Genomic DNA, 22,774 nt, shown 5'->3' with positions numbered 1-22,774 from the left:
CTCTCTTCATTCTCCTTTTCAAAAGATATTATTTCATGATGTTTTTTTAATGGGTGCTTGCCTGCCTGCATGCAGAAATTGGTGGTGATCAGAATATGGCTGCTCGGGAATTGCCCTCCGTTACAGATATAGTTCTAGTAGGGCGTAATGGCAATGGAAAGAGCTTCACCGGAAACACCCTCCTTGGTGAAAAACTCGACATATCAAAAGCAGATGCAGGAGGTGTTACCATGGTAAGTGAGATGTATGAGAAAATATTAAGGTAAAAAATTATGTTTTCTTGTGCATTCGAATGTGAAGTGATCTCTCTTATGCTTGGCTTTTAGATAACACTAAGAGCATTATCTTAAAAATGGTTCTTAGAAGTATTAAAGTTAAGAACTCTTAGTTTTGGGTCTTAGTTAAGCCACTTTTTTTAGTTTTGGGTCTTAGCTAAGCCACATTTCTTATTTAAGAACTCTTTAAGATACCCTTGTTAATAGTGGTCTAAGACTTCATTGAACTCATTTAAAAAGTATTTTTATTTTATTTTATATATATTTGTTTCTTAAATGATTTTACACTTTTAGACATATTCTCAGTATTCATATCTACTGATGCACAACCACCACTAGATGATTGACTGCCAAACCATTTTTAGGAATTACTATTAATTGTATATAAAATTTTAAAATGTTGCAAATCATCGGTTTCTCAGGAAGAAAATGATAAGCTCAAGGAAAAAAAAAGGGAAATCGAATCTAAGAGCCTTTCGGAAGCAGAGGTAATAGCGATGAAAGAGCAGTCACGGATGGAGCATGAGCATACTATGAATATGATGGCACACGAAGTAAATCTGTATCCAACACTTTGTATATATATAGTTGAATACTCACATGTGATTGATTTTAAGATTCTCTGGTTTAATCTTATCTTTCAGGTGGAGCATGCGCTAAAACAAAATGCGGAAACACATGAAGAAGAGACGCAGCATCATGTGATTGATGTCTCCGAAGTACTAATTATAAAAGATCGGCCACATAGGTTTGGTGTGATTGTTGCACAACTTTCAAATCATCATCTACTACTGTTTTGTATGTTCTATTGTTTTTGTTTCTTCTACTTTTGCATTTTCCCAACTCTTTTGTAATGTTAGTGTCAAGGATCAAGGATGTCTTGTCTCCACACCTGTATAAGTATGTGTCTACTAAAACATTCAAAATCTGTAATTGGAATCATAGGAATTTGTAGAGACAAAAAAAAAGTAGTACTAATAAAAAAAAAAAACAATAAGAAGAGTAGATGGAGGCAGACCGACACGTTTAATAAATGGGCTCAGCCTTATCGCTAGGCATTTGACTGTTAGTGTGACATTTGATTTTCCCCAAAACATAAAGACAAAAAGGAGAAACTCAACTCCACCCACATCACACATACCAACAAACCCACAAGCTCCAGATATCTTTGGAGTGAACAAACCAATCCCAAACCTTTCTTCGATTTTTCGTCTTCTTCAGTGTTGTGAATCCATTGATCATGCCTCCTGGTGCCAAAAAGAGAAAGGCTTTGAAGAAGAAGCAGCAGGAGCAGGAAGCCGCTGGAGCCGGTACTAACAACAAAGGCTTCAATGGTGATCGTGGTACTGTCTTTGTTACTGTTTTTGGTTTCGCTTAGAAGTTGTAGTTGCTGGATCGATGTAGTTTCCCTTCTCAAGATATGGTTTTTGGTGATTTTATTTGCTGTTTAGGGATTTTATGTCTCAAATGGGTTTCTGGTGTTAGGTAAAGTTTCTTCTTTTGGTATTATACAAGACGAAGTTAATGATGCTTTGTTCCTACTTTATAGAGAAATTTTTGGTGGGTGGGGATGAGTCTGATGGTGTATTGAGATTTAGCCAATCTTTGTTTAAGTATTGCTCCAAAGTTTGTGACTTTACTTTAATCACAATTCACATCCTTCACTTTTGATATGACTCGTGTTTGGTTGTCTGTGTATTTCTTCTGGATACTTGCAACAAGTGCTGGATGTTTTTTCCTATCTTTTCCCAGTAATCTTCCGAAGAGAAAGTCTTTTATTGATCTATAAGTTTACTGAATATCTCAGGACATGATGAACATGGAAGCCAAGATGAGAGAGACAGTGATGGCAATTTGAGTTCCCCTGGTTCTCAAGGAAATGAAGAATTTGGGACAATAGACTCATCACCTCCTCCATTATCTGGTTTAGGGAAGGACATTGTTAAAGAGAAAGCAGAAGATGCTGACTTTACTCGGGGACAAGTAGTGAAAGGTGAAGACGTAATTGAAGTTGGAAGAGGAACGGATCATGAGGAGAACGGTGTGGACAAACCACCCACTCCCTGTCCTGAAAATTTTACTCAAACTTCTAGAGAGGCTGATAGTACTTCAAGTTTGGAAATTTCACCTGCTCTTGATTCTGTCAATCCTGTGGGTTCTTCTGTCTCAATGGTTGTGATGTCGGACAAAAATGAGCAAGTTGAGAGCTCAACAGACTCGGATTCTCTCCAACAGAAGTCTGATGAAAACGAAGAGAACCTTAGTCCAGGATCTGCTGAGGAAACTAACAAAGAAGTCAAGAATGTGAAAGAATATGAAGTGCCAGAATGTTCTAAAGAAAAGGTACCATTTCCCTTTTTTTCTTTCTCATCCTCTACTTGAGGTCATTTTTCAGTTTTCTGAATCTTCTGAACATATGTGCAGAGTCTTTTGCCTTCTGGTCCACCAGTTGTTCGAACGTCGTGGTTGAGTTGCTGCGGTTTGTTTGATGTAATGGCAGGATCTGAAAGATAAATACAGGTTAGTGATTCTTTTATAAATGATTTCACTAAAACTTGTTCACTTAAGACTCTGAGCATCCTAACATTCTAGTAAGCTAAATAAGAGGGTTGATATGAACAAGATTTTTGGATAGTAGATGGGCTCCTAGGTTAGTAGATGGGCTACTGCTTAGCTTAAGACTCTCAGTCAGTCTCTCTATCCTCATTCAAACCCTTCTCAGAAGTAATTTCCTACTAATTTTTGGTCATGTATGTTCTTGCTTTGAAGTATTTGAAATTGGTTTGAACCAATGACAAATTCCAAGTCATCTAAAAATAAAACTGATTTGGCTACCGTTGATTGAAACCCCAGCACTGTAGGATTCTAGTCTCTGAAACTTTGTCTTCTTTACCCGAAAGCTACCTCCATGTTGTTTATGTGGGTAATCACTTAACTTTTACCCACCGGTTAAAGGATCAGGGTTTTCTAGTATTAATTATTTCCACTCTTCTCTAAGGATCTAATTCTGATCTTTCTTTCTATAACGATTCATATAGTGTATGAAGTTCATGAATATTTGGATATGTATCCTTTTGTCTCATCAATGTCTTTCTGTGATGGTGAAGAACAGGAGGAGGATAAAATAGCAAACAGTGAACAGCAGAAGCTCAAAGAACAGCCGACAAAACAGGATTCATGGTCTGTAGATTCTTCTCTGTACATTCTCAAGTCTGAAAATATCTGCTAGAATAGTAATAATGTGAGTGATTTTAAGCAAACATACGGAAAAACATAAAATTTATCTTGTTCACGTTTTGGAAATGCTGATTCGAGATCTGAACACAGTTCCTTGTATTTTTCGTTTATATATCATATTTGTCTCTCTCTATCAAGAATTTTGGTTTATTAGTTCCATGAATACACACACAAAATAAAATCTGAAACGTATATGTATCTCTACATGACGGTGCGGGCCATGTCTGCTTTTATAGACGGTAAGATATTTGTTATTGGAGGTTTTCGACCAGAAGACTTAAGACTCGGAGGAAGCCATTCCTTAGCCCATGTGAATGTGATGACTCGTATAAGTTCTTGAGCTGTATCACCTTTTAATTAGTTTGATTTGGTTTTTAGTACACGGGAGAAACTTTGGTAAAGAAGTTTTGTTCTTCAGTCAGAACTCGAGTCTTGAGAGATCTGTGTCGGTGATTAACGCGGCATGGAAGAATAAACAATCTTAGAAAACACGAAAATAAATGTTTTTTTTTAATTTTTAAAAAGCGTACTTTTTGTTTGACAACGGGATATTGACATTTTAAGGCCGAAACCCACTTAGCTTGCTTCACTGGAATCAACCCACTAAGCTCGTTCTCTGCTAGATCCCATCCGAAAAATCCTGCTTGCTTCCCAAAGTTGCAATCTTTGAGGATCTTTGAAGTAACCATAAATAAATAAATATCCTCTGGTAAATCTTTTGCCTCAATATCATTTTTTCCAGCAAGTCTCTTTCGGTCTCATTGCTTCTGGTTCTGGGTAATGCTTTGATATTATTAGATGATGTTTTGGTGGAACAAAGTTATTCGATTGGATCCGTTTTTAAATTTAAACTCTTTTTTAGAGTAGTAAGATCCGAGTGTTTTTGTATATGCTTCAGAGGTAACTCTTTAGTTTGGTCCATATCTAGATCTGTAACTTCGTGTTGTTTCTTGCTCTGTTCAAGTTTAGAAGATTGGGTATATAAGCTAACGAATTTAATCTCTTGTGTTGACCAAAAAAAAAAAATCTTTTGTGCCTGAAATTGTTTGAATAACGAGATCCTTTGTGAGAGAATTTGACTGATTTTAGTTTAAACTTAACATTTCTACTGGTTTTATTGCGCCAGTTTCATGTCTTCTTTGTGATTGGTTTTCAGGTGGATGTGAGTAAGGTTGCATTGACTCGACGAACATGGCCATGGGGAAGTATTCCCGTGTAGACGGGAAGAAATCATCGACCTATGGTTTAACCATTACCATTGTTCTGTTACTTTCCCTCTGTTTAGTTGGGGCTTGGATGTTCATGTCTTCGTCGTCTGCCCCTGCTAATTCTGTCGGCTATTCCTCAAGTGATACCGCTAAAGATGTGGAACCTGTTACTAAAAATGACTTGAGTAAAGAAGAAGGCGATCGAGATCCGAAGAACTTTTCTGATGAAAAGAAGGAGGAAAGTGAGGCTGTGACTGAGAACAACCATGTGAACACTGATTCTGAGAACTCTGCTGAGGGAAACCAAGTCGATGAGAGCTCTGGCGAGAAAAGTGAGGCAGTCGAGGAAAAGAAGGAGTCTGATGACAGCAATGGTGATGGAGATGGGGAGAAAGAGAAGAATGTGAAAGAAGTAGAATCTGAAAGTGATGAAGCAAAGCAGAAAGAGAAAACGCAACTGGAAGAGAGCACGGAAGAAAACAAGTCTGAGGATGGTAATGGAAACGAAGAAAAGTCTGAAGAAAAATCAGAAGAGAGTGCTAGTGAAATTGAAGAAATCACGGAGAAGAGTAACAAGGACGTCTTTCCAGCTGGTGATCAGGCGGAAATTACAAAAGAGTCGAGCACTGGAGATGGAGCTTGGTCAACCCAATTGGTTGAGTCGCAGAACGAGAAGAAAGCACAACAGTCCTCGATATCTAAGGACCAAAGTAGCTATGGATGGAAAACGTGCAATGTGACCGCTGGGCCAGACTATATCCCTTGCCTTGACAACTGGCAAGCTATCAAAAAGCTTCATACTACAATGCATTATGAACACCGAGAGCGCCATTGTCCTGAGGAAACTCCTCATTGTCTTGTGTCTCTGCCTGATGGTTATAAGCGGTCCATCAAGTGGCCAAAGAGCAGGGAAAAGGTAAACTCCTTATTTAAAACTGGTTGCATATAAAATAGTCATGCGCCAGAATTAACAAGAACACTTTATCAGATTTTGGAAAAAAACTGCTTGCGCTCCTTTAAATGATCTGCCATGACATCTATTCTTCTGTTGTGTGATCGCAGATCTGGTACAACAATGTTCCCCACACCAAGCTTGCAGAGATCAAGGGACATCAAAATTGGGTGAAGATGAGTGGTGAACATCTTACCTTTCCTGGTGGTGGTACTCAGTTTAAGAATGGTGCTCTTCATTACATTGATTTCATCCAACAGGTAAACTTTTATACTGGCCACATAATTTTCTTAATGCTAGGCATGATCAGTATTGAATTAATTATATTTTTGCAGTCACATCCTGCTATTGCATGGGGAAATAGAACCCGTGTTATATTGGATGTCGGGTGTGGAGTTGCTAGCTTTGGTGGTTACCTTTTCGAAAGAGATGTGCTTGCTTTGTCATTTGCTCCCAAGGATGAGCATGAGGCGCAAGTGCAATTCGCCCTGGAACGTGGCATTCCCGCTATGTTAAATGTTATGGGAACCAAAAGATTACCTTTTCCCAGCTCTGTTTTTGACCTTATCCATTGTGCTCGTTGTAGAGTCCCTTGGCATATTGAAGGTAAAAGTGTATCCCATTGTATTCTTTTGCCTTACTTCTGTTCTATAGAATGACCTTCTACTTTTTGTTGTTGTTTGAAATGAAGGTGGTAAACTTCTTTTGGAATTGAATCGTGCTTTGAGGCCGGGTGGTTTCTTTGTCTGGTCAGCGACTCCAGTCTATAGAAAGAACGAGGAAGATTCTGGTATATGGAAAGGTTAGAAATTTTATCTTTTCTTCTTTGTTTGCTCTTTACCTCAATATAGGCTTTTGAAAATTGATTTCTAACTTTGGAGAGGCCTTTGTTGTCTTGTAGCAATGTCGAAGCTCACAAAGGCAATGTGTTGGAAGCTGGTGACAATTAAGAAAGACAAACTGAATGAGGTTGGTGCTGCCATATACCAAAAGCCAACTTCAAATAAATGTTACAACAAAAGACCTCAAAATGATCCACCTCTCTGCAAGGATTCCGATGATCAAAATGCAGCCTGGTAGAGCAACCTAAACCCTGCGTCAATTTACTAGTAAACCAATGCAATCTGATGCTCATATGTTTAACTTGCGGTTTAGGAATGTTCCACTTGAGGCATGTATGCATAAAGTGACAGAAGATTCATCAAAGCGAGGAGCAGTGTGGCCAAACATGTGGCCAGAGAGGGTTGAGACTGCACCTGAGTGGTTGGATTCACAGGAAGGTGTTTATGGAAAACCTGCACCAGAGGATTTCACAGCAGACCAAGAGAAGTGGAAAACTATTGTCTCAAAGTCATACCTTAATGACATGGGAATCGATTGGTCTAATGTGAGAAATGTGATGGACATGAGAGCAGTCTATGGAGGATTTGCTGCTGCATTGAAGGATCTGAAGTTATGGGTGATGAACGTGGTTCCTGTGGATGCTCCTGATACACTTCCTATCATATATGAACGTGGTTTGTTTGGAATCTATCATGACTGGTGTGAATCATTCAACACTTATCTGAGAACTTACGACCTTCTCCATGCCGATCATCTTTTCTCTACCCTGAGGAAGAGGTATAAAACATCAACGGTTCTCCTCATTCTAAAATGCAGAGCTTGATGATCTGATCTGAGTTGATGAATTAAACCCTTTTCTTCTTTTGCATTACAGGTGCAATTTGGTGTCGGTAATGGCTGAAATTGATCGGATTCTTAGGCCACAGGGAACTTTCATTATAAGGGATGACATGGAAACATTAGGAGAAGTTGAGAAAATGGTGAAATCCATGAAATGGAACGTTAAAATGACGCAGTCAAAAGACAATGAAGGCTTGCTTTCGATTCAAAAGTCATGGTGGCGTCCTGCAGAAACTGAGACAATCAAATCGGCAATCGCTTAAACAAGTCAGAACGAAAAAGAAAATATAGTTTCAGTAAATTTGGTTCTTTCAGGCCTTTAAGGCTTGCTTGTCAAATTCATTTGTCCTGGTTTGACTTTGAGAAAAGTTATATACAATAGTCCAATGTGAGGGGGAGTATTGAGATAATATCATTATATTATAATGATAAAGTTTAAAGCCTATATTTTAGTTGTTTGAGTTTATCCTATACGATGACTCTCTTGTATAAATATGTTAGTTTGAGAGATTAAGAAAGCTAAGTCAGTTCGTTACCTAATTCTACAATAAGATGGACTTGCTACCCTACGATGTTGTGGAGCATATTCTGGAGAGACTTGATGTGAAAACCTTGCTCAAGTTCAAGTTCGTATCGAAGCAATGGAAATCTACAATCCAATGCCGTGCTTTCCAAGAAAGACAACTGATGCATCGTAGGCAATCAGGTAATCCAGATGTCCTTTTGGTATCCGTATGTGATGAATCTTATCTTATTGGTACAGAGCTTGAAGCTATGAGAACGTTGGTAGTGGGGTCATCAGTTTCGGTTAGGATCCTTACTCCTTGGGAAAAAACCTTGTACAAAGTTTGCCAGAGTAGCTGTGACGGCCTGATATGCCTCTACAATGACTATCCTAAGAATATTGTTGTTAATCCCACCACTCGATGGCATCGAACTTTCCCTCGTTCTACCTATCAACGACTCACTAGTCATGGAGAATCATGGGCTAAGCTTGGATTCGGTAAAGACAAAATCAATGGCACATACAAGCCAGTTTGGTTATACAATTCTGCTGAATTAGGCGGCCTTAACGATGACGACGACAACAACAACACTAGTACTATTTGTGAAGTTTTTGATTTTACCTCCAAGGCTTGGAGGTATGTTGTCCCCGCGTCCCCCTACCCGATACTTCCTTACCAAGATCCTGTATATGTAGATGGGTCACTTCATTGGCTCACTGCGGGTGAAACCACCAATGTTTTGTCTTTTGATCTTCATACCGAAACTTTCCAAGTCATGTCTAAAGCTCCCTTTCTCCACCACCACGACCACTCTAATAGAGAGTTGGTCATGTGCAACCTTGATGATCGTTTGTGCGTATCAGAAAAAAATGGCCCAACCAAGTGATATGGTCGTTGGATTCAGACCACAAGACATGGAAGGAAATATATTCCATAGATCTCAATATAACTTCTTTTTGGTTTGGGAAGCATAGATTCGCACTCACGCCACTAGCAGTTGTGGACAAAGACAAGTTATTGTTTTGTGAACCTAACTCCGGAGATCAATTGGTAACACATGATCCCAAAACCAAATCTTATGAATTAGCTTACATATCTTTTTATCGTACTACTGCATACCCTCTTTGTTATTTCCAGAGTTTACTGTCTATTTTGTAAAGCTTTTTAGTTTTCCACAACATTGTAATTTCAAAGTTTATATAATCTCAAATTTTCAATTGGTTTACATCCTACTAATTCTGCATGCTAGAGATGTTTAACTGTTTACGTAAGATTTATATCTTTACTTATCTATGGTGTTGTTTCTCCTACTATTGAATTGATCCATTTTTTTATTCTATTGTGTTCGCTTTGCTCTCATCTTAACAAAGACATATATCATCGTGCCTGGAGTGGAGCTGATGGTTCAAATCGATTGTTTCTTTTGTTAGTTTAATTTTCTACTCCATTGGCATTGAAAAAAGGGTTGTATACATAAACTCTATAACATAATAAGATCGTATCCTTAGCAAAAAAAAAAAAAAAAATGAGCTCGAAAATGTAATCAAGATGAGTTTTGTTTTGTACTAATGCAAAAAATAATTTTTTTCCCTCACTTTCTTCTCTGACCTTATATATGATCTCAATGGGATATATGACTGCTGATTGTTAGAATAGATAAATATATTTCCTTATTCCGTTAATGTTAAATATGTGAAGATATATACTTGGAGGCTACTGATCCTCTGTAACTATGTAGAGATTATTATTAAAAAATATGTAAAAATTGCCTAATGAATATAATTTGGAGTTTCGTAGTCTTATAAATTACAAATAAAATAACAAATTAGTTAGTGAAACCAAATCACTCTAACAATGTACAGAAGCCGTGAGTGAAAGTATATGATCAAGAACGCCTCCATGTTGAAATAATGGACCGCATAAATTGTTAATGAAAACTAATAAACATAACCGTGATTCAGGGCCGGGTCAACATTACCATGGACCCTATGGCAAAAAATAAATTTTTTTTTTTTTAATTCAGGTGATCCTAAAGGCTTCCTCGGCCCAAAGACTAATCCTTGGACCCAGGGAAACCATGTTAAAATTCGAATCCCGGTGGCCAATGCTACTCGAACCCAGATGGCGGAGACTTTTCTTATGACAAAAAATAATTGTTTTACTCTAAATTGTTTTTGGGTTTTTTGACAATATAGAAAACAAATTTTTATGACCTTTTTGGTAAAAAGTTTGTTATTAAAACAAACACTAATACATATAAAAAAATTAGGACACTTTTCAATCTTATATTCTACTTATATACTAAGATGCAGAGTTCTTTGTTTGTTAAAGTTTTCTAACTAAAACAGAGGAATCTGTAATGTTGAACACAATAATCTTTTCTTTCCCTTTGTTACATGTAGACAAATAGTATTTCTGAAGATCCTTAACGTAAATAAACATGTAGCTCTCGATAATTATCTTCCCGATCTTTAACTAGTGTCGTACTTGATAATGTTTCTTTCAAAAAAATTATTGTCTTTATTTTGTTAAATTTCTTGGTGCTTTCTCATTCGATCTCTAAATCCATGAATGTTTTGTAGTTAATATGACCACTAGGAGCCATTATATTCTCATTCCCTAAATAATTTCTCTGTTTTCGTATGTTTTAATTTGAACGATAAGATAACTGTAAAAATATCGACAAGTAACATACATAATTTGTTGTATGTGACCTGGTTAGACGAGTTCGGAAACTATAGTTTAAAGTTTTTTATTGCTAAATATAAGAGCAACCCCAATTGTTAAGGGATCCTTGGAAATTTTTTATTGTAATTTTTGACAAATATAAAATTTAATACGGATCCTATTATTAACTAAACTGTCTTTGGGCACCTACAAACTTTAAAATATTTCTTGGTGATCTTAAAATCAATTATAAAGTGTAATGTCCAAAACATTTCTTTGGGCATACTGTGAGTTGATTTTGTTTTGCTAGATATTTTGCAAAACCCCATCTTACTAAAAACCAAAATTTTCAACAAAACTGTCAGAATCAAAAAGACAATTCAAGTATGAAACTGATATAGTACTATCCAGACTGAAACTGAAACAAAATCTATAAGTCTGCAAAGAAATTATTTGTAGAGTTGAGCATATTCGGTTTACTTTTTGTTTTCCTCTTGCTGCCTGTAAAGCCAATAAAAAACTCCAGATCAGATCATGTTGTAGGTATCATCTCAAGGAAATGTTTAAGATGTTCCAAAAAGTTTTGCAGGTCTCTCTTTACCTTTGGAAGACTTGTGAGAATCATTGTCAAGGTCCATCCCATCCTTGTCACTGTCACTGTCTCCTGCAGCTCCAGATGCATTCCCCGAGTTGCCATTAGAACCTTCTAGAATCTCTTCTAGGTTCCACAGCTTCATCACAAGAAAACAAACATGTAAATCATAACAGTAAGAGCTTGAGTTTAGAGAGAATATATGATACCTTCAGCATACTGTCATGAGCTGTGCTACCGAGAAATTTGTTATCATGCGAGAGAGCTATAAGAGAGATTTTTAACAGAACAAAAAAAATTAGAAATTCGTTCAAAACAAAGTACAATAGTCAACAAAGATAAAAGGTTCTTAGATATAGAGAAGGAAATTCTAAATACCGAGATCTTCGATAGGGTAGTCGTGTGCCCCTATTGGCTGTATGATTCTGTTGGGCAGTATTCCAACAAGGCTGGAGAAACATGTAAATAAAATTTGATTGAAATAAGTGAAGATAAACCAGTTAAGAGCTTTCTTCCATGGAAGCGGAGTTTTTTTGTTACCTAAGTATTCCATTATCACACCCAGTGATAAGTCTGTCCTCATCGAGCTACAGGATAAATCCACAAGGCTTCCATTAGTCACTGGCACCCTAATGTTACAGTGTCAGTAACCATATGCTTAAAATAAGTGTATCATCTCACCTTCAATAGAGTATCAACTGAATTTGGAGCTAGATCAACAAACCGATCGCTGTAAATAGGAAAAAACATTTCAGCCAGTTAGGTGTCATTACATAGAATCTTTCAATACCTTAAACCTCTAACAAAGGTAGTGTTAGAGATGTATGACTTACCTGCAATCCTTGAAAAATCCCCATGAATACAACAAGAGAGTACCATTCTGAGTTCCACAAATAACTTTACGGCCATTCTGAAATCAATCAAATAAAAGCAAACGATAATAAATACATTAGATAAGTAGAAACAATGTGGAGAGAGAAGAGCTTGGGATGACACATCCTGGCTACAAATACTTTTCTGTTTGATAGATAAATTAGTGAACAAACACACAGAAATATAATGGAATTACCTTCATTATAACAACAGAAAGTAGTTCGTCTTCAGAAAATCAGACTGAGATTGCACCTTACTTTGTCTGAGATACAGACAGACAGGGTACCGTCTCCACTAAACAGAGTCAAAGAAACCAAAAATAGAAATAAGCGAAAAAGTCTTCTGTAAAAACTCAAAAGACACTAGCTTCACTGAATCGGATGACTACAAAAATCCCAACCTGTTGCCACTAGCTTCATTGAATCAGACGCAAAGGTCATGCCAGAAATGTAATCCTCGTGTGCATTAAACTCATGAGAGCAAGAGCGCTGTCTTGTATCCCAAACCTGAGGAGATAAACATACAGTATCAGAAAACAAAGCACATAATTTCACTCCAAAAGAAAATTAGCCAAGAAACCTTCCAGATCTGATTTCTTCACTCACAAAAATTATAGAGATATCATGAGAGTAAGTTGGATTATAATATTCCAAATGATTAGAGACGAAAGAGAGAATTTAACAGACCTTAACGCAGCCTTTATCATCTCCTGAAGCGATAGTTGTCTCAGTAACATTAATCAAAGTATTAACAGCATCCCTAGAGGAAACAATGCGAAATATTCCCAATCAATAAACAAATAACCAGTCAGCTAAAATGTATCCAATATAAAAAAGAAAAGAAAAGGAATTGCATACTCGTGAGCATTCTCAAGATGTGCAACCTTAGCACCAGTCTCTACATCGGTTGCTAGAATTGAGCAATCAGCTGAAGCTGTGACGATTCCTAAACCCCAAAAAAACATATAAGTTAAAGCAGAGCTCAGATATGATGAGCTCAAATAGTTGGAAGTTTAAAGGAACAAACTTTGGCCATCATCAATGAACCGAACAGCTCTACAAGACTCCTTATGGGCTCGAACTTTACGTTCCCTACACAAATTCAGCGATTCTCTTAGTCTGACCCACAACAAAAAGAGACAAACTTTGGAGATGAAAAGAGCGTTTTAATACCTGACAAGTGAAGAATCTGAGTCGTATCGGTATCTGCAAAAGAAAAAGTTTGAGATTACATAGATTGTTGATGATTCTTGTTGAATTGGAAAACGAAGGAAGAGAAGGGCTTTAGAAGGAATTACAGATGCAAGTGGCCATCGATGAGACCAGCAGCTATTAGATTCGTCGATGGATGGAAGTCGATACCGAACGCGTTCGCTCCCAAATCGATCTCCATCACTACCAGCGAAAATCTTAATTACAAACTGCTCAACTGAACAAAGTATCCGTCGCGCCGAATTGAGTAGGGTTTAAGGTTTTTCGAGAGATCCTCTGTTTTCTAATTTTGCAATTAGGACCCTCGGATCTATTTGACTAGTGTTTTGGGTTTCTCTATTTTCTAATTTTACTATTAGACCCTTTTTTTTTTATGAAAATATTTTGAGCATCTCTTGGCTATTCTGATATCCACCTTAGAATTACTTCACCATTCTTCTGTTTTTTTTTTATGGAGAGCTTTTTTTTTTTTAAGTTGTACGAGCTCAAAGTTTTGTTCGCTTGCCATCGATGGCAGAAGAACTATTATTATCTTACGTTTTCAAGAAAAATTAAGAGTTACAAATCAAATTTAGGTCGATCGATTCCAGAGTCTCTTTGGAAAAACTTCAGATTATCTTTTGAGATATCATCCTATCTTTCTCTTTGATTAATCTAAGTTAGTTGTGAACAAAAACTAAAAGACAAAAAAGGTGAGTCAATACTAGGCCTGGGAATTTGAACCGAACCGATTTGTCCGAACCGAACCGAACCGAGGTTTGGACAAATCGGTTCGGTTCAACTTAATTGAGTTAAACCGATCGGAAAGATATTAATTTAAGTTCGGTTAACCGAGAATTTCGGTTCGGTTCGAGCGAACCGAACGGTTAACCGAAAAACAAAAACCCTAACCTAATATTAACCCTAGCCGCTCTTCTTCTTCATTTAGAGCTTTCTATTCTTCTTCTTCTTTCTCTTTTTAGATAGTTTCATCAATCATCAATCATTCATCATCATCATAATCTTCTTCCTCTTCAACTTCTCCTTCTTCTTATGCTTCTTCTTCGATCTATTACCAACATCTTCTTCTTCTTCGATTAATCAACAACAGCTTCTCTTCTTCTTCGATTTATCACCAACAGCTTATCATCAACATCTTCTTCGCCTTTCAGATCTATACGCTCGCTCCGCCTTTCAGAACTCGCCGCCGGTGTCTCCATTCGTCGGCCGTTGGTTGCTTCGTGGAAGACAAAAGCTTCTCTTTCTCTTTTTTTTTTTTTTTGTTTTGTTTCCAATTAAGATAAGCCCAGTTAGTTCAAAAAAGAAAAGACAAAGCCCACTTTTAAAAACAGTTTTGGCCCAAAACGATTGAACCGAATAACCGAATTACAAAACCCAAAATAACCATGTCCGAACCGAACCGAACCGAAATCTTAGTCGGTTAGTTTCGGAACAGCTTTCAAATTCCGAAATAACCGAAAAACCGAGAAACCGAACCCGAATAAACCGAACGGTTTACTCATGAACCAAAATGAGTATCACTAACAGTTTTTTTATTATTGTTTCATGAGTTGAAACCCAAAATGAGTATCAATAGACTCACCCCAATGATACTTTTCATCCAAATATCAACCCAAAATATATATTTTTTATTATTATTCATGGGATGATACGCACAAAAGAATCATGAGTAAACATGCTCTTATATATACGTAAATGCTCATAACTTTGTATTATAGTTTTCGCATTTTCCTATCAAACAAGCTCTTTCATTGTGTGGCTTGTCTTGGTCTTCTTGAGGCTGCAACTCGTTTATAAGCTATAACTAAGATGTGCCATAACAAAATTCCTTCAACTCCTGTTTAGATTCACAGTACTATCTTTGTTCATCTGCTTATATTATTATTTTGAAGAGCTAGGTTCACGATTATGTTGACCAAGATAGATGATTTTTAAGGTTGTCAATATTTGGTGGATGTGAAAATTGCTAAATGATAGATATTCATATTGACATTGAGATGTTTAAGCAAGGTGTTCCCTACACATAACTACCATTAAGACTGGATAAATTCAAAAGTATCAATTCTTTACTTAGAATTAGGATTCCAACTAAACTTATCAACACAGTGATAAGGGCACCAACTTAATTAACAGAATAAGATAAAACAAATTGGGATGATAAATATAAACAGGGGTACAGTAACAACTAGATTATTATAATTAAGCTACCAGTGTCGCAAAACCTGTTTTTTTTTCTTTCTTTCTGAACGCTTTCTCAGATCTCAGAGGAAAGCTTAGAGACGAAGAGAAAAAGGATAAAACTTTCTTATTCAACTTAATCCTCAAAAATACAATGTGCCTTGATATATAAAGAGAAAAGTAATCAGAGAGGATATGACGCGTGTCCTAGCTGCACGTTATAGCGTTGGATCCGAGAGCGTCAAACCTGTTACTCAGGTGGATCTTGTGACGTTGAATATCCGTACCTTGTACACGACAAGATTGGAGTACTCTGCTTTTGCTCTTGACCGTTGCAGAGTCTGTGGAGCTGAGCTTCACTTGGACTGAATTGTGTTGGGCTTCTTTAGGCCCATCTTCTGTGTTTTGAAGCTGAGGCAAACCCTCTGTCGTAGTAAGAGGTTCCTTACTGTTGATACTTTCAATATATGCCCTGAATATTACGAAATGTCCAACTATACTTTTTTAAGTTTGGACATCAGATACCAAAGGCATTCGTAAACAACAACCAAACTTCATTAACTAAAAAATAAAATCTACAAGAGGTCAGATGGTAGTGCATGTCATTGATTCAACACTATGGTTCAGATTTATAGACTTTGGATAATTATCCTCATTCCTCTTCTCTTTCTTTGTTAAAAAAAGATCAAAGTATTTCGCAATCCTTCTGTAAACGACCTAGACTATATATAAAAAAACGAGAACGATTTGGGTGGAGCTGTAAAAAAATCAGACAATGAAGTCAATCACCATATTACAAACATCGTAATGAATGCAAATAAGACTGGGGCGACAATTACATATCATCACTTTCCTCCAAAACAGCAAAAAAGACCAAAAAAGCAAAAGAAAAAAAGCAGATCAATGACGATATTGAGACAGAACTACGTAAGAAAAAACCTTAATCTGCTGAAAAGGGTGGTGTTGGTGGACGCAAGTGATTTAAGGTTTAATGTGAAGCCTCACCATTATATAACGTTCGTTATCCAAGTTTAGGGTTTCACATTAAAACAAAAACGGCGTTATTTTTTGTTGTCATATGGGCCTTTATTGGGTTGATTGATTGATTGATGATGATGATCAGGCCCATGTTTCTTTATTTCTTTTTACGAAAAGCTTCACATCCATTATCTTTTAGCTGTTTTTAACTTTTCATATTGAGAATTTGATATAGGCAATACTTAGAGATAGTAAGAGGATGGTGAACTGAGATGGTGGACGGACCACATAGTTTCTTTCATCCTATACATATAGGGCCGGCTTTGAGGGGAGCCGGACGAAACATTGATTCTAAAGAGCAAATATGCATAGATCATCAAATCGTAAATTTTTTAATATAGATCATCGGCCACCAAAATCGTAAATGTTTTTTGTCTCACAAGACTTAGGGCCGGCTCAGCACACATAGGACCGGGACGAAACATTGATTTTGATACATATTTTTTAAAGAGCTTATATGCATAGATTATCAAGTTTCAAATCGTAATATTTTAAATATAGATAATCAAAATCGTAAACATTTTTGGCTCCACAAAATTCAGAGCCAGTTCATAACTAAGATTTTACGATAAGGTGATTTCCGGATGAAACTGGGGAAGACAAAGCATTTTTCTGATCTCTCATAGATGATTTTACAAGATTCCATATGAATGGGTTTGGATAGAGACATATTACACTTAAACACCAAGTTGTACTATGCAACTCTAGTTGATCATGTTTCAATACTTATATTCCAACATAGGTACTCTACTACAATTCTCTGGTTGAGACTTGAGGCTGATTATGTCGTAGCGGTGATAATATTATTACTCTATTTGATCTAATGAAGTTGATCTTATTAGAAAAAGTGTATTATCCTTTTATCAAATATAGAAATCGAACACAAAATGATTATGAGTCTTAAGACAGTAAAAGAAAAGTTGGATAAGTCTTAATGATTTGATTTAGGAGTAAAAAAGTTAAAACGAAACTTTTGCTGTTTATGCTAAAAACCAACCAGCTCTTCTTCTTCTTCTTCGTCATCGTCTTCATTTTTCTTATTTTCGCAACAGTAAAGGCAGAGGAGAGGCTTCGTTTTTTGCTCAGATCTGATAGGGAGAGAGAGAGAGTTAGACGGAGAAAATGAGCGGCAAGATCATCGTCGGCGATGGTAGGAGTGTTGGTGTCACTATCAGGAACGGGATTTCTGATATTCCGTCAGGGTCGAAGAAGATGGTTCAAAGTTTGAAAGAAATTGTAAACTGTCCTGAGGCAGAGATCTATGCCGTGCTCAAGGACTGTAACATGGATCCTAATGAAGCCGTCAGTCGCCTCCTCTCCCAAGGTCTCTCCTTTCTTCTTTCTATCTAGTGTGAATGGGTTAATCGGGCATTGGAGATAGTTAGGGTTTGCTTTGAACGCTCAAGGGTTACTGAGATTTTGTGTTGATTAGGTTTAGGTTTAGGTTTGGGGGTTTTCATTAGATTCTCATAAAGTTTTTGTCTTTTCAGCGTTTAGTCCTTCTCGTTGAGCTGATAAGCCATTTTGCCTTCAATTTTATACTCTTGTGTAGCTCTATCATTTTCGGATGATTGCTTTCGCTAATGTCTTTCCATGATACTGAATCAGATCCTTTTCACGAGGTGAAGAGCAAAAAAGAAAAGAAGAAAGAGGTATGATCATATGTTTTTGTGTCCTTTGTTGGCATTTTAAATTTGAAACTGAGTAATACACTTTGCACCTCTGTTCTCAAGCTTTTATGCTGAAATCATGTGATTGATGCCACCGGCCTGAATACTTGATCCTAGATACCGTTTTGGTTTCAGTTAGTTTACATTTCATTTTTGTTTTAATTTCGGAGAGTTTATATGTTTACTTGCTGTTCAGATTAGGGATATACCGGATTCCCGCCGACGAGGCTATAGTAACAATTACAACCATGGGATTAGAGGTGGTTCTGATCGTTATGCTGGACGAAATGGAGCCACCCCTTTCAGCTCTAATGGTATATTATACATGGCTTTTTGCCTCTAGAATGTAACTTACTTAATTCTAGCTGTGAATCCCTGTCCTCATGTTTCTATTGTTCAGACTCAGGAAGCTTCCAAGGAAAAACTACTAACAAGAGGGAGAGCGGGATGCAGACTCATGCAGGTTCTTATTCTTCTACGTCTGGCATATCGAGCCACCATCAGATACCACACAGGTTTTCCTTTGAATGATCAGTTCATTTTTCTTGTCTGCATAGCTGCATGATGCAGCAAGCGTAATGAAAAAACATGACCCTGTCTGAAGGAAAGAGACCATGATATGGCATAAATAAAGATCATAGGGTAGTATCAAAATCCATATATAAACAACAGAAGAAAATATCTTAGGACTGTCTGAAAAGAACACACGAAAAAGTCTATGTGCTGATTATAATCAGATTCATTCTTTTTGTTTAGTGCCTCAACAATATCCTGTACTGCTGGTCTTCAGAAGGATGCTATTTCTCTGCAGAGATGCGAGTTTTCTTGTCCCCACCTACATATGTGGCAGAGAAATGACGTTCTTTCTGAAAACAAGCAGCATCGGATACTCCTCTGCAGTAGAATTAGCTTGTGGCCCATAGTTGAAGCATTAAGCAATGAATGTGATTAGGATCAGCAACTGTGTGTTTAAAAAAAAAACTTTCTTCTGCCGTTCCAATGTATTTTGATACTATTCTGTGATCTCTTTTTCTCTTTTTTTAACAAGTTGAATGCAACTGGACAAGTCAGTAGCTTAAATGATTGAGTTGGTAGGATTTAGTTATTAGGCTTTCAGACCAACTAATGCAGAGTGGCTACACTGATAAATAGAGCCTTAGTTGATTCTGACTCTGAATGGCTTGAAGTATTTAGGTGGCCTAAGGGTCAGTGGTAGAAGTACAGAGTAATCTTAGTTTATCATCTCGAGTCTTGAATACTACCTTTTGATAATATTTAAAAGTGATGACAAAAAAAAAAAAGATAATATTTAAAAGTATTATGCTGATGCTAAGCAATCTTCCATGTACAGTTGATGTTTGATTTGGTAGAAACAGTGAAAGTTTTTAACAAAGTGAAAATGTATGTACTTGTATATAAAGTTTTTATGAAAAAATCTTGCACCTCTAGTGAAAGGTGTCTAGACCTTACTTTGTTGTGCCATATTCCACTTTTCCTTAATGTAGTTTTCCTACTTCTGCATCTTTGATAATTATAGTTTTGTGCATCTGTACATTCGAGTCTCAGGTTGCTCATGTATGCTATGTATATTTTGCAGTGATTCTGTTGCTAAAGAAAGTAAAACGCCAACTGTTACCTCGGGTGGTGAAATATCATCATCACATTCTGTTACTGGACATCAAACTGCATGGTTTGGAGGTTCAGGTCAGCTGTCTATGGCTGACATTGTGAAGATGGGTAGACCTCATAACAAGACATCAAACTCTCAGAAAAATGTCGATATGCGTTCTGAGGTAAATCCCGAGCATGAAAATGCTGCAAATCAACATGTACTTGTGAAAGATGAATGGCCCTCGATTGAGAAGCCAGTGGCTGCTACCACTTCTTCTGTATCAGTAGCACCAACTGAGTCAGAGATATGCAATAGTCCAGCAGATTTACAATCCAGTAGAAGAGATCAATATCCAAAGGGCCAGTTGGAAGACACACATTTAAAAGAAAATGGTCCCTTTGGGAATCTTGGAAGAGATCATGTGCAGCCTGACACTGTAGCTGGTGGAGCTGTTCAGGAAGATGACTCTGGAGTGTCATCTGAGTATGATGATAATCCTTATAGATACCAAACACAGAAAAACCCTGTTGAGCACCCGAAAGGTAAGAATTTGTCTCTGCAACTTGATCATATTAGATGCCGGGGGTTAGTGAAAGTACTAGACTATATATTTTGTTTGCTCTTGATGTTGTCTTATTTACTCGGCCAATATTCTTTTGCAGATGAAGACGAAGTTTTGTCTGTTGCTGCCAACCTTCAAGACTTTAGCATAGAGAGCCATGATCAATACTCCTCTCATGATGATGGTAGACCTGCTGTCGTGATTCCAGATCATCTGCAAATTCATACAGAAGATTGCTCACAGTTAAGCTTTGGAAGTTTTGGAGGCTTTGGATCAAGGCCTTTGAGCAACAGCTTAGAAGAGGCTTCTGATGTAGCTCCACAGATTGAACATACTGATGCTAGGTATGCCCTCATTGCCGATTTTCCTTTTCCAAATAGTTTCTGGGCTCGTTTCCTTTATACTCACCATTAATTGATCGTCTTGTCCACAGAAATTCGGAGTTCTATGGAGATGAACATCTAGGAAGCATGTCCAATGGGCATATGGTCCATGCGTCTACTGCTGACAATTATGATGATTCTTCAGAATCTCAGCGAGAGGTTTTGTTGCCAGAAAACCCTGAAACCGCTCATCAGGAGAACCATTACTCGTTTGCTCAGTCGGATCCAGATTATGCATATGAAAATACCAAGCAGCAGCTGGATAATGCATTTGATGCCTCACAGACAAGCATGACTAAACAGATGCAGCATCTTGCTTCATTAACAAATGTGATGGTAAGCTCTTTCCTAAGTGTCCAAGTTTAAGAGAACCTCCTTTTATATTATAAAGATCTATTAACATGGATCGCTGTTTAAATTTTTATCGAAAAGGTAGTTTCAGTTGTGTAGATCTGTATGATGCTAATGATAAATCATTGGTTTCAGCAAGGGTATACAAACTCAATTCCAAACACTCTATTGGCACAGACAGCACAGAGTGCAAGGGAGCTTGAGCTTCAGTATTCCTCTTTCCCAGGCGTACAGTCTATGCCGTCAAGAAGTAATGATACCTCACCAGGTGGCCAAAGCATTTCCATGCCAGAGGTGATCCTTTTACCTGTAGACTGAAATGTTTCTTCTAATCAAATTGCATAGCTTTACTTTCTTTGGGCTTTTTTTGGGAATTCCGTGAGAAGAAACTAGGGGTCTCTTGTAATTGTATCCATGGACCATGACCACTTTCTTGTTCGCTTAATGAAAAGCAGTAATTCTTGCAAATAATGATTTCAAATTCGTTCAATTAAATGTCTAGTTTCTTTCTTGTGCCCTTGAAATTGTGAAGGTTTATTTCTTTTCTATTTTTTGTTTCTTTCTTGTGTTCTATGTAATTAGTAGAGGAACGTGGAATGGTTAGTCCAGTTCATTAAATTATATACAAAAATTGTTTGATTTAGAGTGTTGTGGTTATATTTTCTTGCATGCAGGCACTCAGAGGTGGTGGTGGTGTTGCAACAACACAGTCAAGCCAGCAGAACTTGCTCGGTACCAATATTGCAACTGGACCAGCAATTCCTCAACAGATTGCAATGCATCCATACTCTCAACCCACATTACCTCTGACTCACTATGCCAACATGATCAGTTATCCTTTGATGCCTCAGAGCTACCCGTACATTCCATCGACTTTCCAGCAAGCATTTGCTGGTAACAACTCATACCACCAGTCACTTGCTGCTCTGCTTCCACAGTATAAAAACAACATTTCCGCCAGTAATTTGCCTCAGTCAGCAACTTCCCCTGCTTCCTCCTCTGCCTATGGAGTTGGGAACTCGAGCAATGTTGAAGCCGGAAACTTCCTTCTTAACCAACAACAGGTCGCTCCTATTGGGGCAACATTTAGTTATGAAGACGCCCTGAGTCTACAATACAAACAGAACAACTATCTATTGTATCTTCAGCAGCAGCAGCATCAACAACAGCAGCAACAACAACAGCAACAACAACAACAGCAACAACAACAACAACAACAGCAGCAGCAACAACAACAACAACAACAACAGGTAATTGTTTCTCATTTTGACACTTGCAAAAGATATTGGTTATTTGGTTTTGACATTAAACGTGAAACTGTTTTATCTCAGAATGAAAACTTTCCTATGTGGCTAAATGGACCTGGCTCTCAAACCATGTCGGGTGTCCCGAGCAACACATATTACAACCTTGAAGCACAACAACAAAGTCAGCAGGTTCGCCAAGCTCAGCAACAGGCGCAACAGGCGCAACAGGCGCAACAGCAGTATGGATACCCAAACTACTATCAGTCACAAACCGGAATGTCAATGGAGCAGCAGCAGCAAAACCCAAGGGATAGTGGCTCGCAAGGTCAGCCCTCAAAGCAAACCCAGCAGCAGCAGCAGCTCTGGCAAAACTCTTACTAGCGATCTAATGTAATGTAATGTAAAACATATGGAAAACACTTAGATTAATATTCAAAGTCTTAGATACACTTTTTTTACCTAATTTGATGCAAACCATTGTACAAATTGATGCGACCTAAAAAAAGTCTTAGATACAATTTGTTCTTTA

General features: G+C 37.4%; 6 protein-coding genes across 10 annotated transcripts; 5 read left to right on the top strand and 1 right to left on the bottom strand.

Annotated features, from left to right (window-relative positions):
* Positions 1–6: 6 nt before the first annotated feature.
* LOC9317398 (GTPase IMAP family member 6) lies at positions 7–1,243 on the top strand. The gene is made up of 3 exons (XM_021027561.1): positions 7–233; positions 698–829; positions 920–1,243. Exons 1-3 carry the CDS (start codon positions 96–98, stop codon positions 1,127–1,129), a joined length of 480 nt encoding a protein of 159 aa, XP_020883220.1. The 5' UTR covers positions 7–95; the 3' UTR covers positions 1,130–1,243.
* Positions 1,244–1,327: 84 nt separating this feature from the next.
* Positions 1,328–3,649, top strand: LOC9317397. 2 transcript variants are annotated; one of them, XM_021027560.1, is made up of 4 exons: positions 1,328–1,618; positions 2,083–2,618; positions 2,700–2,795; positions 3,383–3,649. In XM_021027560.1, the coding sequence occupies exons 1-3, from the start codon at positions 1,516–1,518 to the stop codon at positions 2,787–2,789; spliced, it is 729 nt and encodes a 242-aa protein (XP_020883219.1). In that variant the 5' UTR covers positions 1,328–1,515; the 3' UTR covers positions 2,790–2,795; positions 3,383–3,649. The 2 variants fall into 2 exon arrangements, with proteins under 2 accessions (XP_020883219.1, XP_020883218.1); XM_021027559.1 differs by having other exon boundaries at positions 1,331–1,618; positions 3,388–3,649.
* A 311-nt stretch (positions 3,650–3,960) lies between these two features.
* LOC9317396 (probable methyltransferase PMT25) lies at positions 3,961–7,800 on the top strand. 3 transcript variants are annotated; one of them, XM_021027555.1, is made up of 8 exons: positions 3,961–4,221; positions 4,669–5,636; positions 5,783–5,932; positions 6,008–6,278; positions 6,364–6,474; positions 6,574–6,748; positions 6,828–7,292; positions 7,390–7,800. In XM_021027555.1, exons 2-8 carry the CDS (start codon positions 4,704–4,706, stop codon positions 7,616–7,618), a joined length of 2,334 nt encoding a protein of 777 aa, XP_020883214.1. In that variant the 5' UTR covers positions 3,961–4,221; positions 4,669–4,703; the 3' UTR covers positions 7,619–7,800. The 3 variants fall into 3 exon arrangements, with proteins under 3 accessions (XP_020883214.1, XP_020883216.1, XP_020883215.1); XM_021027557.1 differs by having other exon boundaries at positions 3,961–4,412; XM_021027556.1 differs by having other exon boundaries at positions 4,059–4,289.
* A 94-nt stretch (positions 7,801–7,894) lies between these two features.
* LOC9315558 (F-box protein At2g34280) lies at positions 7,895–9,609 on the top strand. The gene is given in 2 exon segments (XM_021027558.1): positions 7,895–8,736; positions 8,739–9,609. Coding segments are annotated over 2 exon segments (1,110 nt in total). The 5' UTR covers positions 7,895–7,907; the 3' UTR covers positions 9,020–9,609.
* A 1,211-nt stretch (positions 9,610–10,820) lies between these two features.
* On the bottom strand, positions 10,821–13,400 carry LOC9317395 (WD repeat-containing protein 55). The gene is given in 16 exon segments (XM_021027030.1): positions 10,821–11,029; positions 11,130–11,259; positions 11,330–11,385; positions 11,499–11,569; positions 11,661–11,707; positions 11,802–11,850; positions 11,954–12,030; positions 12,190–12,230; positions 12,233–12,262; positions 12,265–12,290; positions 12,396–12,499; positions 12,680–12,752; positions 12,851–12,938; positions 13,020–13,084; positions 13,166–13,198; positions 13,291–13,400. Coding segments are annotated over 16 exon segments (1,056 nt in total). The 5' UTR covers positions 13,386–13,400; the 3' UTR covers positions 10,821–10,958.
* Positions 13,401–17,424: 4,024 nt separating this feature from the next.
* On the top strand, positions 17,425–22,774 carry LOC9315557 (RNA polymerase II degradation factor 1). 2 transcript variants are annotated; one of them, XM_021029507.1, is made up of 10 exons: positions 17,425–17,744; positions 18,029–18,072; positions 18,287–18,404; positions 18,491–18,605; positions 19,688–20,244; positions 20,365–20,608; positions 20,698–20,983; positions 21,134–21,292; positions 21,673–22,242; positions 22,327–22,774. In XM_021029507.1, exons 1-10 carry the CDS (start codon positions 17,543–17,545, stop codon positions 22,624–22,626), a joined length of 2,595 nt encoding a protein of 864 aa, XP_020885166.1. In that variant the 5' UTR covers positions 17,425–17,542; the 3' UTR covers positions 22,627–22,774. The 2 variants fall into 2 exon arrangements, with proteins under 2 accessions (XP_020885166.1, XP_002881327.1); XM_002881281.2 differs by having other exon boundaries at positions 21,673–22,248; positions 22,330–22,774.

Source organism: Arabidopsis lyrata (genome assembly GCF_000004255.2).
Source record: "Arabidopsis lyrata subsp. lyrata unplaced genomic scaffold ARALYscaffold_4, whole genome shotgun sequence".
Classification (NCBI taxonomy): domain Eukaryota; kingdom Viridiplantae; phylum Streptophyta; class Magnoliopsida; order Brassicales; family Brassicaceae; genus Arabidopsis; species Arabidopsis lyrata.
This window is presented reverse-complemented; position numbering and strand designations above follow the sequence as displayed.